Genomic DNA, 18,051 nt, shown 5'->3' on the forward strand with positions numbered 1-18,051 from the left:
CCGCCAAAAAGACAAACCGAAAATCCAAAAAGAAAAGAATTGCTTCTGATATGTTCAAGTTGGACGATGTTTCTGAGTCGGAGGTGACCCTTGACTCTCTTGGCCTGTTTTTTAACAATCTTATTGACACTAACTATTGCCAGGATGACATGGGGGCCAGCCAGGTAGTAGAAGAAGAGGTAACTATCTCCTCCGACTCAGCCCCTTTGCCAAGACAGAAACTTCGACTGGTAACCCGGAAAGTAAGGTTTTCACACCCTTTGGCTTATTTGGATCCTCATTTTATTTTGAAAAAGCAGCAACACGAGAGCCGCCGTCAGGCCCAGACCAGTGACGACAATGAACTGCTCTCTAGCTTACCGAAGACTCCTCGGAAATGCCAAAATGAGGTTTCTTTCACCTTTGTCTCTTGCCTTCATCAATGAATCTATTTCCTTGCTCTCTTAACTGTGATTTTACTATTACAGGAGGTTTCTCGTTCGTCCGGCAATTCTTCTCAAACCCAATTTCCGTCTTTCAAGACTGCCCCTGGGTAAAGAAAATTATCTTTCTTCTGCATTTTTAAGTCTGTATCATCACACTGACTCATGAAATTCTTCTTAGTGTTTAAGCAAAGCCCAAGAAATCCAAGGTGGCTAAGCCGGCGGAAGTCCCGAAAGACCCTGCTCTTGAGTCGGCTATACCAACTCCTGCACTTGAACAGTCTGAAGCACCAAAAGACCCTGCTATCCACATTCAATCACATTTTCCTGAGCTGTCAGCTGATGAGACCATTCTTGATCCATCCACCGTTGGGCCATCCAGCTCAGCTAACCCGCCGGCACCTTCTAACAATGATATTCTAATCATTGGTAGCAAATTCGTTGAGCCGGGTAACCCAACTGTACTAGCCAGGCACTCTGCCAAGCAAGAAGCTTTGGAAAGGTAGAAGGTATGGTTTGATGTTTCTCACTATGCTCTCCTGAGCATTAGTGACGTGCTATCTAGATACCTCAGTCATGTGCATTCCAGCCGTGACTCTGAAATCGAAATGGTCAAACAGCTGCAACTGAAATATGAGGTACGCTCCCCAGCTTTCATTAGTTTACATATACTCTGCCAACCCCCAAGTCTTCGGATTATGATGAACCTGAATGATCTGTAGACTTATGATATAAGTTGATGCTCTATCTTAGAGTTTCCCTAAGTTCAATGGATTAGCATAAATTCGCATCTGTAGTCCCCAAGACCGGCTTAATTCATCATGAATGAGTCGGTACTTGACTTCAAAACTATCTTGAACCAATCCAAACCAACATTGTTATCCGGCTCAAGATAAAGAACTTTCTGCATATCCTGCATTAGCCCCCAAGTGCCAAGCGTTATTACTTGTAAAACACTTGGGACTTTAATCATAGAAGAGCCTTTTTTGTATGTTATAAATTGTTTTGATAGACATTAGCCCCCAAGTGCCGAGTGGTGTTGCATTGCAAAGTACTTGGGACTTTAATCATTATGACCTTTATTGGAATAAATTTCTGACACACATGTGCATGTCTTGTAGACCGCCATCAATGAATTGGGTTCCCAATTGACTGATGCAAAGACCCGGTTGGCGACTCAAGAGATTGAAATAAAGAATGCCAACTCCAAACTCCAATTGAGCCTAACTGAAGCAGAGAAACTCAAGACCAGTTTCGATGTGGAGAAAAAAATCTTGGGCTAATGAGAAAAACTTGCTAGTACAGCGTGCCGAGACAGCCGAGGCGGCTCTCAAGGAGGTTACGACCGAACTCACTGGTTTAAAAAACCGTGTGTCTCAGATGGTCTCTGCCATCTTCGGTGAGTCATTGCATTACTTACTGAAACTCTATTTTTGGTAGATATATAAACCGCATGCTTAGCCTCTTAAAATACTCGTAGGTCCCTGGAGCAGCAATCTGAGCCAAAACAGCGTGATAAAACTCAAGGTGGTTTACACCTTGGTGGAGCAGCTGTACACTGGGGCTCAACGGGCGCTTGCTATTATTTCCCCAACCAACCAAGGACCAAATATCTTGAGTGATGTCTTGAAGAAATTGTCAATCTTACCCGCTAGATTCCAAGAGGTCAAGCGGTTTTGTGCAAGAGCCGGAGCCCTAACCGCGTAAGCCGCTCCAAAGCCTGGGTGTCGTAACTCGACCCGGCGGATGTAACCAAGGGGTATCCCAGTTTTAAGGAAGACGGGACCCCATTTGATCAAGACGATTTTGCTGCTTGTGTTAGGGGAGTTCGTCCTCAGGCTACTATCCTTGGTGATGAGACCAATATTGATAAGTATCAACCGGGTTTTGATATGGAGAATAAAAATATGGCGACGCCATCTTATAAAGTGACAGATCTTATCCCATCGGTTCGTCAACACACCTTTGCCCCAGAGATTGACCCATCCGGACTAACTGATGATGAAGCCGAGTTTGTTGCTCTTCATGGCTTTGATTGGTCCAAGCCCAGCTTCCAACCAGTAGAGGGAGATGAACCGGCGAGGGAAGAGTCATAATCATCCAAAAATAATCCGGCCAAGACTTAATGAACCGGCCTTAGCTTAACATCTGCGTAGGAGAAAAACAGTTGTAACCTTTTGGGCTTTCAATGCCTTGTAATAGGCTAGCTTGAAACTGCATGTTCTGCCTATGCCATCGTGCATATTATACTGCGTACGACTGGTTTTATCTATCATGTCAATATATGTTTTATATCCTTCATCATATCTGTAGCATTTAAACATGTTCCTGTATGTAAGAGCTGAAAAAACTGTCTTGGCGGTTTGTCGCTGGACGGGTCAAAACAGCCGATATATAATTATGAAATTACCATAACGGAATAGTCAGGGCTAGATGTAAGGATAAATAAGGATGGAAAGCCTTTGATTAAAGAAAAAACACAGATAAGTCTGTTTATGAATGACAATGTCATACCTGTGTTCTTTGATTTTGACTGCTGGTTTATGTGACCCGGGCAGTAAGGGTGACAACCCAATCTTTTTAGAAGCCAATACTTCCATATGCCTGATAACTATTATACCTTGGCGGCTTTTTGTCAAATAACCGAGCCGGTTTTAAATTGAAACCATACTTACAGTTAAATTCGAGACAACAAAAAACCAGTAAAACAAAAGAGTATCTTTCAAATAATGTAGATCAAGCATTAGGAAAAAAATTGGAGGCTTTTGATTCGAATACGATCAGTAAACCGGACCAAAGGGGTTAAGCTAGGATTCGAATATGATCATGTAGCCCCCAGTGGCTTTGGCGTTGCGCCGATCAAGAGGGTACCGACAACTATGTTCTCTTTGGTTCGAATACGACCTATGTTTGAACAGGAATCCCCCAAATGACCTTGAGAGGTTTTTAACGACCCTGATTTGAATACGATCCAAGTCGGACCCAAAAGGGGTTAAGCTATGATTCGGATACGATCAAGAAGCCCCCTAATGAGTTTGGTTTGCGCCGATCAAGAGGGTTACGACGGCTATGTTCTCTTTGGTTCGAATACGACCTATGTTTGAATAGGAAGCCCCCTGGTGACCATGAAGTTTTAACGGCTAGATTCAAATACGATCATGAGCCGGACCGAGAGGGTTAAGCTAGATTCGAATACGATCAAGCCCCAACTGGTCGTTTAATAATTAAAATAATAAAGATATGTGATCATTGAAGATGAAAAGGACAGAGGTCCTGCTTTATTACTTATCATAATATATACAACGTCAAAGTATGTACATTATGAGAGCCGGTGGCTCAAGTATAGTAAGGCCGAAGATGAGAAATATTCCACGACCAGCGGGTCTCCTCCTCCGATTTACGTGAGTCTTTGTGCTCTCGAACATCGATAAGGTAATATGACCATTGCTTAAGTTCTTGTTGACCACAAAGGGTCCTTCCCAAGGTGGGGATAGCTTGTGCGCCTCAGACTGATCCTGGATGAGCCGGAGCACTAGGTCACCTTCTTGAAAGGTTCTGGACTTAACCTGGCGGCTATGATAACGGCGCAGGTCCTGTTGGTAAATTGCTGATCGGGCCGCTGCCAAGTCTCGCTCCTCATCTAATAAGTCAAGCGCATCCTATCGAGCTTGCTCGTTATCAGCTTCAAAGTAAGCCGCCACGCGGGGCGAGTCATGATGGATATCACTAGGCAAAACTGCCTCTACTCCATAAACCATGAAGAAAGGCGTATAACCCGTAGACCTGTTAGGGGTAGTATTAATGCTCCATATTACAGAGGGTAATTCTTCCACCCAACAACCCGGCATCCGTTGTAAAGGGACCATAAGCCGGGGTTTTAAACCTTTCAAAATTTCCTGATTGGCTCTTTCAACTTGACCATTGGATTGGGGGTGAGCTACTGACGAAACATCAAGCCGGATATGCACCCGTTGACAGAACTCTTCCATATCTCCTTGGGACAGGTTGGTGCCATTGTCAGTGATAATGTTGTGCGGGAAACCAAAACGAAAAATCACCTTCTTCATGAATTGAACCGCCGTGGCCGCATCACACTAACTGACCGGCTCTGCCTCAACCCATTTTGTGAACTTGTCCACTGCCACCAAAAGGTGCGTCTTCTTATCTTTGGACCTTTTGAAAGGTTCAACTATGTCAAGCCCCCAGACTGCAAACAGCCAAGTGATTGGAATCGTCCGCAATTCTTAAGCCGGCACGTGCGCTCGTCGTGCAAATTTTTGACACCCATCACACCTACTGACCAGATCCTCCGCATCGGCGTGAGCCGTTAGCAAGTAAAAATCGTGACGAAAAGCTTTGGCCACAAGAGATTTTGAACCGGCATGATGGCCACAATCTCCTTCATGGATATCTCGAAGAATTTCTTGACCTTCTTCAGGAGAGACACAACGTTGAAACGCTCCAGTGACACCGCGACGATACAACTCACCATTGGAAATTGTCATTGACTTAGACCGCTGGGTTATTTGTCTAGCCAAGGTCTCATCCTCTGGCAACTCACCCCGGGTCATATAAGCCAATTATGGCACTTTCCAATCTGGAATGACATGAAGAGCCGCCACCAATTGTGCTTCTGGGTCTGGAATAGCCAAGTCCTCTTATGTAGGTAACTGGACAGAAGGGTTATGCAGAACATCTAAAAAGGTGTTAGGCGGCACCGGCTTACGCTGAGATCCCAACTGGCTTAAAGCATCGGCCGCTTCATTCTTTCTGCCGTCAATGTGCTCCACCTGATAATCCTTGAAGTGTCCAGCAACAGCGTCAACCTCACAGTGATAAGCCGCCATGAGAGGGTCCTTGGAATCCCACTTGCCTGATACTTGCTGAGCCACCAAATCTGAGTCGCCAAGGCACCATACCCAGCTTAAACTCATTTCTCTAGCCATTCAAAGACCATGGAGTAAGGCCTCATACTCAGCTGTGTTGTTAGTGCAAGGAAACATCAATCGCAACACATAACAAAATTTGTCACCTCGAGGAGAAGTTAAAACAACTCCAGCCCCCGAGCCTTCCAACTGTCTGGACCCATCAAAATGAATCATCCAATATGTGTTGTCTGACTTCTCTTCGGGTATCTGCAACTCTATCCAATCGTTAATGAAGTCCACAAGTGCTTGAGATTTAATGGCAGTATGTGGCACATACTTTAAACCATGAGACCCAAGTTCAATGGCCCACTTGGCGACTCGTCCTGTGGCTTCTCTATTTTGAATAATATCTCCTAAAGGAGCAGAGCTAACCACAGTGATAGGATGACCCTGAAAGTAATGCCTAAGCTTCTGGCTTGCCATGAACACCCCATAAACAAGCTTCTGCCAATGTGGATATCTCTGTTTGTACTCAATGAGCACCTCACTGACATAATAAACCGGCCGTTGAACCGGATGTTCCTTGCCAGCCTCCTTGCGCTCAACAACAATGGCCGCACTGACCGCACATGTGTTTGCAGCCACATATAACAACAATGGCTCTTTCTCAACGGGAGTAGCAAGAACCGGCGGCTCAGCAAGCTGTTTTTTCAGATCTTCAAATGCAGAGTTAGCAGCATCACCCAGACAAAACTATCCGTCTTCTTCATCATTTGATACAACGGCATAGCCTTCTCGCCTAACCGGCTTATGAAACGGCTTAAAGCTGCTACACGACCCGCCAGCCGTTGAACGTCATTGATGCATGCCGGCTTAGCCAAAGACGTAATCGCCTTAATTTTCTCTGGATTAGTCTCAATGCCTCTGTTAGACACCAAAAACCCCAAAAGCTTGCCAGTTGGGACTCCAAAAATGCACTTGGCCGGGTTAAGTATCACTGTGTAGACCCAGAGGTTATCAAAGGTTTCCTTCAGATCATCTACTAGAGTTTCCTTCTCCCTGGATTTCACCACTATATCATCCACATAAGCATGAACGTTACGCCCAATTTGATCATGAAGACAGTTCTGCACACAATGTTGATAAGTCGCCTGGGCACTCTTAAGCCCAAAAGGCATAGACACGTAACAGAAGGCTCCAAACGGAGTAATGAAAGCCGTCTTCTCTTGGTCCTTTACTGCTATCTTGATCTGATGATAGCCAGAATAAGCATCCATAAAACTTAAATGCTCACAATCTGTCGTAGCATCAATGATTTGATCAATACGAGGGAGAGCAAAAGGATCAGCCGGACAAGCCTTGTTTAAATCTATGTAATCCACACACATACACCAAGTGTCGTTTTTTTTAGCACAAGCACCAGGTTAGCCAACCACTCTGGGTGAAAAACTTCACCAATAAACCCAGCCGCCAAGAGCCGGGCCACCTCTTCTCCAATAGCCTTGCGCCTTTCTTCATTGAACCGTCGAAGAAACTGCCTGACCGGCTTAAACTTTGGATCAATATTGAGAGTGTGCTCAGCGAGTTCTCTCGGTACACCCGGCATGTCAGAAGGCTTCCATGCAAAGATGTCCCAGTTCTCACGGGTGAACTCGATGAGCGCGCTTTCCTATTTTGGATCCAAGTTAGCACTGATAATGAATTGTTTGGATGAGTCGCCAGGCACAAAATCAATCATCTTGGTATCATCAGTTGACTTAAACTTCAGCGCCGGCTCATGCTCCGTAGTTGGCTTCGTCCATGAGCACTTTAGTGAATTTATATCCACCAACCTGAGGCACCACCACCAACGCTAGGTGACCCGTATTGTCAACCCGGGGCGGGTGATCCTCTGTACTCCACAGAATGGGTTGCTCAGACCATCTCAAATAACGGGGAACCGCCGGCTCAACCACGTTAACTGCTCTCTTATGAAGTTTCTGGTCCCTTTTGCATAAGCTGGTGGTGAACACATGATACTGCCCATTACTTAGCTGCTTGGGGTTACTCTGAAACCAGGATTGGTGCTGCTGCTGACCTCCTTGGCTAGATTGTTGATTATAACCACCTTGGTTACCTTGAGGGCCCTGGAAACCGCCACCGCCTGAGTTGCCGCCCGGGCCATGAAAGTCGCCACCGCCTGAGCCGCTGCCAGGTCCATGATTACCGCCAAACATGTTGGAATTCTTGAAAGCCTTCATGATCGTATAGTCTTTCCATAGATGGGTGGCTAGCTTCTCCCGGGTGCCATGTCTTGGACAGGGTTCATTGAGCAACTGCTCGAGGGTGGGACCTGACCCGCCTGACCGAGGAGGTGTCCTTCCCTTACGCCGCTGATTGTTGCCCTGTGCGTTGGCATTAGCCACAAACTCCATACTACTGTCAGCCTTACGTTTATTACCTCCTTGATTTGCCGGGTTATGCTGGTGACCTTTTCCGTTGCCGTCCTTCTTTCCCTTCCCTGCTTTCTCTTCGTCGGACGCGAGATCTTTGGTACTATCAGAATCAGCGTATTTGACCAGAGCCGCCATCAGCTGGCCCATGTCATTGCAGTCACGCTTGATCCGCCCCAGCTTCTGTTTCAGAGGTTCAAAACGGCATTTTTTGTCCAACATTAAGACCACGGAGCCGACATCCATCTTATCAGATGAATGTATTATTTCCTTCACCCGGCGCACCCAATGGGTCATGGATTCACCTTCCTCTTACTTGCAATTAGTCAAGTCCACAATCGACATGGGTTGCTTGCATGTATCCTTGAAGTTCTGAATAAACCAGGCCTTTAACTCGGCCCATGAGCCGATGGAATTGGGTGGCAACCCCTTCAACCAAGTACGAGTTGTTCCATCCAACATCATGGTGAAGTACTTAGCCATCGCTGCGTCACTGACCTCCAGCAACTCCATGGCCATCTCATAACTTTCGATCCATGCCCCGAGTTGTAAGTCAGCTGTGTAATTAGGCACCTTCCAAGGCCCCTTTAAATCCTTTGGTAAACGCTCATTACGTAGAGCTGGAACCAAGCAAGGGACACCTCATGTCCTTGTGGTCATGCCTGCTTCGACAGAGGTCGTTGGATAAACCGGAAAAGCTTGGTGAGCCGCCTGCTCTACTGCCTATTGAAACCGCTCGCTTGGCCTCTTGGCGGATCCTATCCTGGTCAACCAAGTTAAGGGCTCCATCACGCGCCGGGTCATACCTGTGTGGCTGGTCACGACGCTGAGCATTGCTGGACATGGCCGCTGAATCCATATGCTTGCTATAGCTTGGGCTCCGGCTCAGGCGAGGGGTTGAATGAATTCTGTCTCGACTATAAGAGTATGACTCCTGCTGTGCCATAGCCGTCTGAAGAAGTTCTCTTACCCTTCGTGTTTCAATCGCTGTCGGAGAGTCGCCTTCCATGGGGAGAGCCGCCAAACGCGCTGATGTAGCAATCAGATTCTCCAAAGGGCTAGGAAAATGACCCGGTGGTGTTGGTGTATAATGAGGTGGAGCAGTATTCACACGAGGGGGTTCCATAGCCTGCGGCTGACCCGGCACCCCAGCCCCGAGTATTGTAATCCGGTTCGCCTCCGACGGGTTAGTGGGACCGGCTCCGGGTGTGTGGAAGAGGTTCCTGGGATCGTAAGTCAGGGGCAGACACGATTGAGTCTTCTGGTGCCCTCTTCTCATGACCTCGTTTGATGTGTTCAGATTCATCGAGAGCTGGAAAGCCTCTGATTGAAGCTGCTGAGCCCGAGCGTCCAGAGCCGCCCACTCTGCAGCCATCCTGACGTCCTCCGCGGCCAAGTTTTCCTTGGCTTGAGCTACCTCCTCATGTAGGTGTGCCACCTCCACATCATGCTGAGCCTTATCCGCCGGTTCAACCACGGCGGTCAATAGGGCTGTCATCTTATCCATAAGATCCATCAGCACCTAAGCCGGTGGGCGCGCAGGGTCTCCTGACCCGGTCGCGGCCGTCCCGGAGGTTATTGCTGCCGCAGCCGTAGAGTTTTGAGCGGGCTATGTACCAGTTACGAAGACCCCCGCTCTATTCGAAGGCTCAAAGGGGTCCGGAATACTGCTGCCATCGGAACAGCCCCCAAGCCCGCCATCTTGTAGTTGATACAATGAATCCGTCTCGCCTGTGGACGACTCACCATCAGAATAGACAGCCATCTCACCGCCATCCACAGATCCTTCAGAGAACTCCCCTCCATGGATGCAACCCACGAAGGCACGCTTCACGGCGGGCTGAGTCCGGGCGGGTCTCGCACGCTGAGCCATCTCGATGAGGTTGGTGCAGATGTCCGACTCAGGGCCCGGCTCGCCGATCCGGCCGATGAAGACGTGGATTCCGCCGAAGGGGACCTGGTACCCGTACTCAACTGAGCCGGTGTCGGGGCCCCAACCTTCGTCGTTGATGTAGAGCTTGCCGCGACGACTCTTGGTCATCCGGCCCACAACGTATCCCTTGAGCCCTTCGAAGCTGCCCTTCAAGAACTCAAATCCACCGTGCGCTGGCCCCACGGTGGGCGCCAACTGCCATGGAATTGTCACGACAGATGTCCTAGTGAAAGGACTTAGTCGTGGAGCCATCGCAACTAGGAATCTTAAAGGGGTTAATCGGGACAAAGGACATGAGAGGTTTTTATACTGGTTCGGCCCCTTGCGGTGAAGGTAAAGCCTAGTCCAGTTGATGTGGTATTGCTAGGTTTGATGACCAAGGAGCGAAATACGCTAGCTTGGCTCTCGATCTGTTGTTTCTTGCCCTAAGCCGCCGTCGAGTCGTCCCCTTATATACACGGGTTGACGCCCTGCGACCTACAGAGTCCCGAGAGGCTTATAAACAGTGTCCGGCTCGGTGACTAGTTATTCTTGCCTTATAACACAAGTTACATACATATGGCGGTTATCTCTACAGGCCATAAATCACCCTTTGGGCCCTGGGCCTTTAGCTAACCCGCCATCTCCAGGAGTCGTCGCGAGCTTCATGAATCATCATAAGTATAACCCGGCCCCTCCTGGGCGGGTCATACTAATAACTATATCCCCAACAGAGTTTCTTCATGCGCTTTACACCAATATGACCTAAACGGCAGTGCCACATATAAGTTGCACTATCATTATTAACTTTGCATCTTTTGGCTTCAATATTATGAATATGTGTATTACTACGATCGAGATTCAATAAACCATTCACCTTGGGTGTATGATCTCACAAGGTTTTATTCATTTAAACAGAATAACAATTATCCTTGACTTAAATGAATAACCGTATTGCAATAAACATGATCCAATCATATTATGCTCTACGCAAATACCAAATAATATTTATTTTAGGTTCAACACTAATCCCGAAGGTAAAGGGAGTGTGCGATGGTGATCTTATCAACCTTGGAATTATTTCCAACACACATCGTCACCTCGTCCTCAACTAGTCTTTGTTTATTTTGCAACTCCCGTTTCGAGTTACTACTCTTAGCAACTGAACCAGTATCAAATACTGAGGGGTTGCAATAAACACTAGTAAAGTACACATCAATAACATGTATATCAAATATACCTTTGTTCACTTTGCCATCCTTCTTATCCGCCAAATACTTGGGGCAGTTCTGCTTCCAGTGACCAGTATCTTTGCAGTAGAAGCACTTAGTCTCAGGCTTAGGTCTAGACTTGGGCTTCTTCACTTGAGCAGCAACTTGCTTGCCGTTCTTCTTGAATTTCCCCTTCTTCCCTTTGCCCTTTTCTTGAAACTAGTGGTCTTGTCAGCCATCAAAACTTGATGCTTTTTTTATTTCTACCTTCGTCGATTTCAGCATCACGAAGAGCTTGGGAATCGTTTCCGTTATCCCTTGCATATTATAGTTCATCACGAAGTTCTAGTAACTTGGTGATACTGACTAGAGAACTCTGTCAATCACTATCTTATCTGGAAGATTAACTCCCACTTGATTCAAGTGATTGCAGTACTCAGACATTCTGAGCACATGCTCACTGGTTGAGCTATTCTCCTCCATCTTGTAGGCAAAGTACTGTCAGAGGTCTTCTACCTCTCAACACGGGCAGGAGTATGAAATACCAATTTCAACTCTTAGAACATCTTATATGCTCTGTGGCATCCAAAACGTTTTTGAAGTCCCGGTTCTAAGCCGTAAAGCATGGTGCACTAAACTATCAAGTAGTCATCATACCGAGCTTTGCCAAACGTTCATAACGTCTGCATCTGCTCCTGCAATAGGTCCGTCGCCTATCAGTTCATCAAGGACATAATTCTTCTGTGCAGCAATGAGGATAATCCTTAGATCACGGATCCAATCCGCATCATTGCTACTATCATCTTTCAACTTAGTTTTTCTCTAGGAACATATCAAAATAAATGGGGAGCTACATCGCGAGCTATTGATCTACAACATAGTTATGCAAATACTATCAGGACTAAGTTCATGATAAATTAAAGTTCAATTAATCATATTACTTAAGAATTTCCACTTAGATAGACATCCCTCTAGTCATCTAAATGATCACGTGATCCAAATCAACTAAACCATGTCCGATCATCACGTGAGATGGAGTAGTTTTCAATGGTGAACATCACTATGTTGATCATATCTACTATATGATTCACGATCGACCTTTCGGTCTCCAGTGTTCCGAGGCCATATCTGCATATGCTAGGCTCGTCAAGTTTAACCCAAGTATTTCTGCGTGTGCAAAACTGGCTTGCACCCGTTGTATGTGAACGTAGAGCTTATCACACCCGATCATCACGTGGTGTCTCGGCACGACGAACATTGGCAACGGTGCATACTCAGGGAGAACACTTGTACCTTGAAATTTAGTGAGAGATCATCTTATAATTCTACCGTCGATCTAAGCAAAATAAGATGCATAAAAGATAAACATCACATGCAATCAAAATATGTGACGTGATATGGCCATGATCATCTTGCGCCTTTGGTCTCCATCTCCAAAGTACCGTCATGATCTCTATCGTCACCGGCATGACACCATGATCTCCATCATCTTGATCTCTATCAATGTGTCGTCACATGGTCGTCTTGCTAACTATTGCTATCGCATAGCGATAAAGTAAAGCAATTACATGGCACTTGCATCTTATGCAATAAAGAGACAACCATAAGGCTTCTGCCAGTTGCCGATAACTTTAACAAAACATGATCATCTCATACAACAATATATATCTCATCACGTTTTGACCATATCACATCACAACATGCCTTGCAAAAACAAGTTGGATGTCCTCTACTTTGTTGTTGCAAGTTTTACGTGGCTGCTACGGGCTGAGCAAGAACCGTTCTTACCTATGCATCAAAAACCACAACGCAGTATAGTGATTGCTTTTTGATCTTCAGAAAGAACCTTGTTCATTGAATCTGATTCAACTAAAGCTGGAAAAATAGACACCCACTAGCCACCTATGTGCGAAGCACATCGGTAGAACCGGTCTCGCATAAGCATACGCGTAATGTCGGTCTGGGCCGCTTCATCCAATAATGCCGCTGAATCAAGAATCAACTAGTGACGGCAAGCAATATGTATATACCCACGCCCACAACTCCTTTGTGTTCTGCTCGCGCATATGACATCTACGCATAAACCTGGCTCGGATACCACTGTTGGGGAACGTAGTAATTTCAAAAAATATCCTACGCACACGCAAGACCATGGTGATGCATAGCAACGAGAGGGAAGAGTATCGTCCACGTACCCTCGTAGACCGTAAGCGGAAGCATTATGAGAACGCGGTTGATGTAGTCGAACGTCTTCACGATCCGACCGATCCAAGTACCGAACGCACGGCACCTCCGAGTTCAGCACACGTTCAGCTCGATGACGTCCCACGAACTCCGATCCAGCAGAGCTTCACGAGAGAGTTCCGTCAGCACGACGACGTGATGACGGTGATGATGTTGCTACCGATGCACCGCTACGATATGATCGAGGTGGATTATGGTGGAGGGGGGCACCGCACACGGCTAAGGGATCAATGATCAACTTGTGTGTCTATGGGGTGCCCCCTGGCCACGTATATAAAGGAGTGGGGGAGGGGGGAGGGCCGGCCCTCCTATGGCGCGCCCCGGGGAGTCCTACTCCCACCGGGAGTAGGATTCCCCCCCCCCCCTTCCATGTAGTAGGAGTAGGAGAGAAGGAAAGGGAAAAGAGAAGAGAAGGAAGGAGGGGGCGCTGCCCCTCCCCCTAGTCAAATTCGTACTAGGTCTTGGGGGGTGCGCAGCCTCCTCTCTCTCTCTCTTTCCCCTAAAGCCCAATAAGGCCCATATACTCCCCGGCGAATTCCCGTAACTCTCTGATACTCTGAAAAATACCCGAATCACTCGGAACCTTTCCGATGTCTGAATATAGTCGTCCAATATATCGATCTTTATGTCTCGACCATTTCGAGACTCCTTGTCATGTCCCCGATCTCATCCGGGACTACAAACTATCTTTGGTACATCAAAATACATAAACTCATAATACCGATCATCACCAAACATTAAGCGTGCGGACCCTACAGGTTCGAGAACTATGTAGACATGACCGAGAATCATCTCCGGTCAATAACCAATAGCGAAACCTGGATGTTCATATTGGCTCCTACATATTCTACGAAGATCTTTATCGGTTAAACCGCATAACAACATACGTTGTTCCCTTTATCATCGGTATGTTACTTACCCGAGATTCGATCGTCAGTATCTCAATACCTAGTTCAACCTCGTTACCAGCAAGTCTCTTTACTCGTTTCTGTAATGCATCATCCCGCAACTAACTCATTAGTTGCATTGCTTGCAAGGCTTATAGTGATGTGCATTACCGAGAGGGCCCAGAGATACCTCTCCGACAATCGGAGTGACAAATCCTAATCTCGATCTATGCCAACTCAACAAGTACCATCGGAGACACCTATAGAGCACCTTTATAATCACCCAGTTACGTTGTGACGTTTGGTAGCACACAAAGTGTTCCTCCGGTAATCGGGAGTTGCATAATCTCATAGTCATAGGAACATGTATAAGTCATGAAGAAAGTAATAGCAGTAAACTAAAACGATCAAGTGCTAAGCTAACGGAATGGGTCAAGTCAATCACATCATTCTCCTATGATGTGATCCCGTTTATCAAATGACAACTCATGTCTATAGTTAGGAAACATAACCATCTTTGATCAACGAGCTAGTCAAGTAGAGGCATACTAGTGACACTCTGTTTGTCTATGTATTCACACATGTACTAAGTTTCCGTTTAATACAATTCTAGCATGAATAATAAACATTTATCATGATATAAGGAAATAAATAATAACTTTATTATTGCCTCTAGGGCATATTTCCTTCATCCTTGACCGTTGGACACGAGCTAGAGCATTATCTACGGTCTTGTTCATGATGTTCATGGCAATAAACTCATCCAACACCTAACTTGAAGACAAGATATGGAAGTCCGGCCTTTGACGGATCACGGAGGACATGGCCTTATTTAATGGCATGATGGCCTTGAGAAACTTGTGCTTGATCCAATTGTCATCCATATCCTTGCTCCCATGATCTTGGAGAGCGACCGCAAGAGTTGTCAATCTTCGATAGAAATCACGAGGATCCTCATCTTCAATAATCACAAACTCACCGACTTCATCAAGAACCACCTCAAAGTTGGACCGTTGAAAGCTTGAGCTCCCCTTGTACAAAGATATGATGTGTTCCCAACAATCCTTTGCACGGGAGAAGGGATGCAAGTGAGATAGGTCTTCGAGAAGCACCATGGATTGGAGGATGAACAATGCGGAGTGATTGTATTGATTGTCTGCCTCTTCTCTTGGGTGAGGTTGTTTGGATCATGTGGGTAGAAGCCTTGCTAGATGATTCTCCGAAGATTCATTGAGTTGTGATTCAAATGAGACTTAATATGAAAAAGCCAATTAGCAGAATCACCCTTCACAAGTTTAGGAGGAGGACCAAGGTTGTTAATATGCGGTGTAGGGACCGGTCCTCCATAGACCGGGGAGGGGGAACCGAGAAAAAGGTTCCCGTCCCATTCTTGTTTTGAGGGGAGGAAGTTTGAGTACCTTTAGCCGCTTCCGTGTCGAAATTGGCCTCTGACTCCGATGCAGTGGGATTAACCACAAGCAACAGGCCGGGAGTGGTTTTCAACCCCTCAAGTAATTCTTTAAGCATGGACTTGACCTCGGCCATCATAGACATTTTAAGTGAAGCCATAGCTTCATTTAAGTCATCTCGGGTGATCGAGTTCAACTCCACAGCCTCGGGCACTTCCTCATCTCCGTCAACCATACTCTTCGGGTGGTGAAACCCTTAATAAAGAGACGAGACTCTGATACCAATTGAAAGGATCGATATGGTTGACTAGAGGGGGGTGAATAGGCAACTCCCAATTTTTAGCTTTTCTTAAAAATTAGGGTTAGCAACAAATAAGTTGTCTAGATGTGCAACTAGGTGAGCAACTTATATGATGCAAGCAACAACAACAAACACAAGCAAGCAAAGGATACAACACGAGTAAAGCTTGCACATAGTAAAGGTAAGAAATAACCACAACCAGAGCCGGTGGAGACGAGGATGTGTTATCGAAGTTCCTTCCCTTTGAGAGGAAGTACGTCTTCGTTGAAGCGGTGTGGAGGCACAATGCTCTCCCAGAAGCCACTAGGGCCACCGTATTCTCCTCACGCCCTCACACAATGCAAGATGTCATGATTCCACTAGTGGTGCACTTGAAGGTGGCAACCAGGCCTTTACAAACAATGCTCTCCCAGAAGTCTGTAGGGCCACCGTATTCTCCTCACGCTCTCTCCACAACCGAATTGGAGACTCCCAACACCACCACAAAGCTTCAACACAATGGAATGTGACTCTGTGGTGACCTCACCGTCTAGGGTGCTCAAACACCCAAGAGTAATAAGATTTGCAAGGGATTAGTGAGTGGAATCAAATTTCTCTTGGTGGATGTGTAGATCTAGGCCTTATCAAGCAATCCCTAAAGAATCAACAAGTTTGATTGGCTAGGGAGAGAGATCGGGCAAGAATGAGCTTGTGAGCAACAATGGAGCTTGGGGGAGGAAGAGGTAAGTCAGCTTAGGGAAGATGACTCCTTTATATAGTGGGGGATGAAATCCAACCGTTATGCACTCACAGCCCATGCACAAGCGGTAGTACTGCTCAGGTGAGCGGTACTTCCATTGGCACGGAAGATTTCAGCCACTGCGCTCAAATGAGCATGTCAGGGAAGTGGTAGTGCCGCCGGAGCAGTACTACCGCTCCCACCAGCGGTACTTCCGCTTGGTGTTGAACAACAGCTGGAATCCGCGGTAGTAGAGGAAGACAGGGCGGTAGTGCCGTCGTGGGCGGTACCACCATTCTCCACTGCCGCTCTACTTCCGCTTGTGGGACAGAGATAACAAAACAAGCGGTACTCCTTGCGGTAGAAGATCGTGGTAGTTCCGCCGGAGCGGTACTACCACCCCCAGGAGCGGTACTTCCGCTCATCTAAACAGTGCCCAGTAAACCTGTGGTAGTAGAGTGGTAGTCAGAGCCGCAGTACCGCTGGAGCGGTACTACCACGCTGAACTGCCGCTCTACTACCGCCCATTTACAGAACGCGCAGAACAAGCGGAAGTGAGGGTAGCACTGTTCTGCGGCAGTATCGCTGGAGCGGTACTACCGCTGAGCAGAGCGGTACTACCGCTTATGTTGTTCTGAAAAGCTCAAGCACAAGGAAGGACACACTCAATTGAAGCGAAAGATCGAGGGTGCAAAGAGATAGTGTACGTGTTGATTACAACCAAACCTTTCCGAAGCGGACCCCCTCTTAATAGTACGGTGTTCCTACGACTCAAATCCATCGAAAAGGAAACGAAGGAAAAACACCATTTTCACAATAGCTCCGAGGGGCACGAATCGTCTTATGTCATAGATTATCTGAAATGCTCAATGCACACAATTAGTCCGTAAAAGCATTATCATCAATCACCAAAACCACTAAGGGAGAAATATGCCCTAACACTTGGAATGCCTACAAATGAATAGCATGCAAGCATACGGGCAAATGCAAAAATGGACATGCAAGCATAACGTGAATGAATACGAAGAGGGGCGCATGTATACCATATCTTTTATGCCGATGTTGCTCACGGGTCGTGCCTTGATGCTCTCAAGGGTGGCACAAAACTTGTTGCACTCTTGTTGTATCACCCACCATCGCTTCGAGATGGATACCCACCCACGCTTGCTTTGCATTTGGTACGGCGCAAACTTCTTGTGTTTATGGAACTCACGATGAACACGAAGCCAAAAGGTTGATGCCTTTTGTTCAGTACCAACCTTGGAGTCTTGCCCATGTCCCTCCAACACTCACAAAGGAGCTTGTCCTCATACGGCGTGTATGCCTTCGTCCGTTTGCTTTTGCGCTTCGTCTTCGCGATGGCTTGGTTGGCGAGCTCGTCCTCGAACAAAGGCTCCCCGTCGATGTCCATCTCATCCTCTTCCTCGAGGTCATAGTCCTACGAAAACTCGTGGTCGAGCGGGAAGCTGCCCGAGCCGACTTGATCTTCCATGAAAGCGTCGTGCATGCCAGCTTGATCCTAGCTCGCCAGCGTGAATGGCGCTTGACCGTCTTGGCTCTGGGTCTCATCGGGATCGTAGGCAGTCGTGCCAGCACCGCCAGCGAAGGCAGTGCCACCGCACCACCTTCGAAGATGATGTTCTCGAT

The 18,051-nt window shown here is 46.8% G+C and overlaps 1 protein-coding gene across 1 annotated transcript in view; it reads right to left on the minus strand.

Annotated features, from left to right (window-relative positions):
• The window catches only part of LOC147986047 (putative E3 ubiquitin-protein ligase SINA-like 6), a 57,106-nt gene extending 39,291 nt beyond the window's left edge, over window positions 1–17,815 (minus strand). Inside the window, exon 1 of the mRNA XM_087541848.1 lies at window positions 17,618–17,815. Within this exon, the coding sequence (XP_087397974.1) occupies window positions 17,618–17,815 (198 nt within the window). The remainder of the gene's footprint in view (window positions 1–17,617) is intronic.
• Window positions 17,816–18,051: the final 236 nt, after the last annotated feature.

The sequence above is a fragment of the Triticum urartu genome, chromosome 2A (genome assembly GCF_056163025.1).
Source record: "Triticum urartu cultivar PI428250 chromosome 2A, HENAU_Tu73, whole genome shotgun sequence".
Classification (NCBI taxonomy): domain Eukaryota; kingdom Viridiplantae; phylum Streptophyta; class Magnoliopsida; order Poales; family Poaceae; genus Triticum; species Triticum urartu.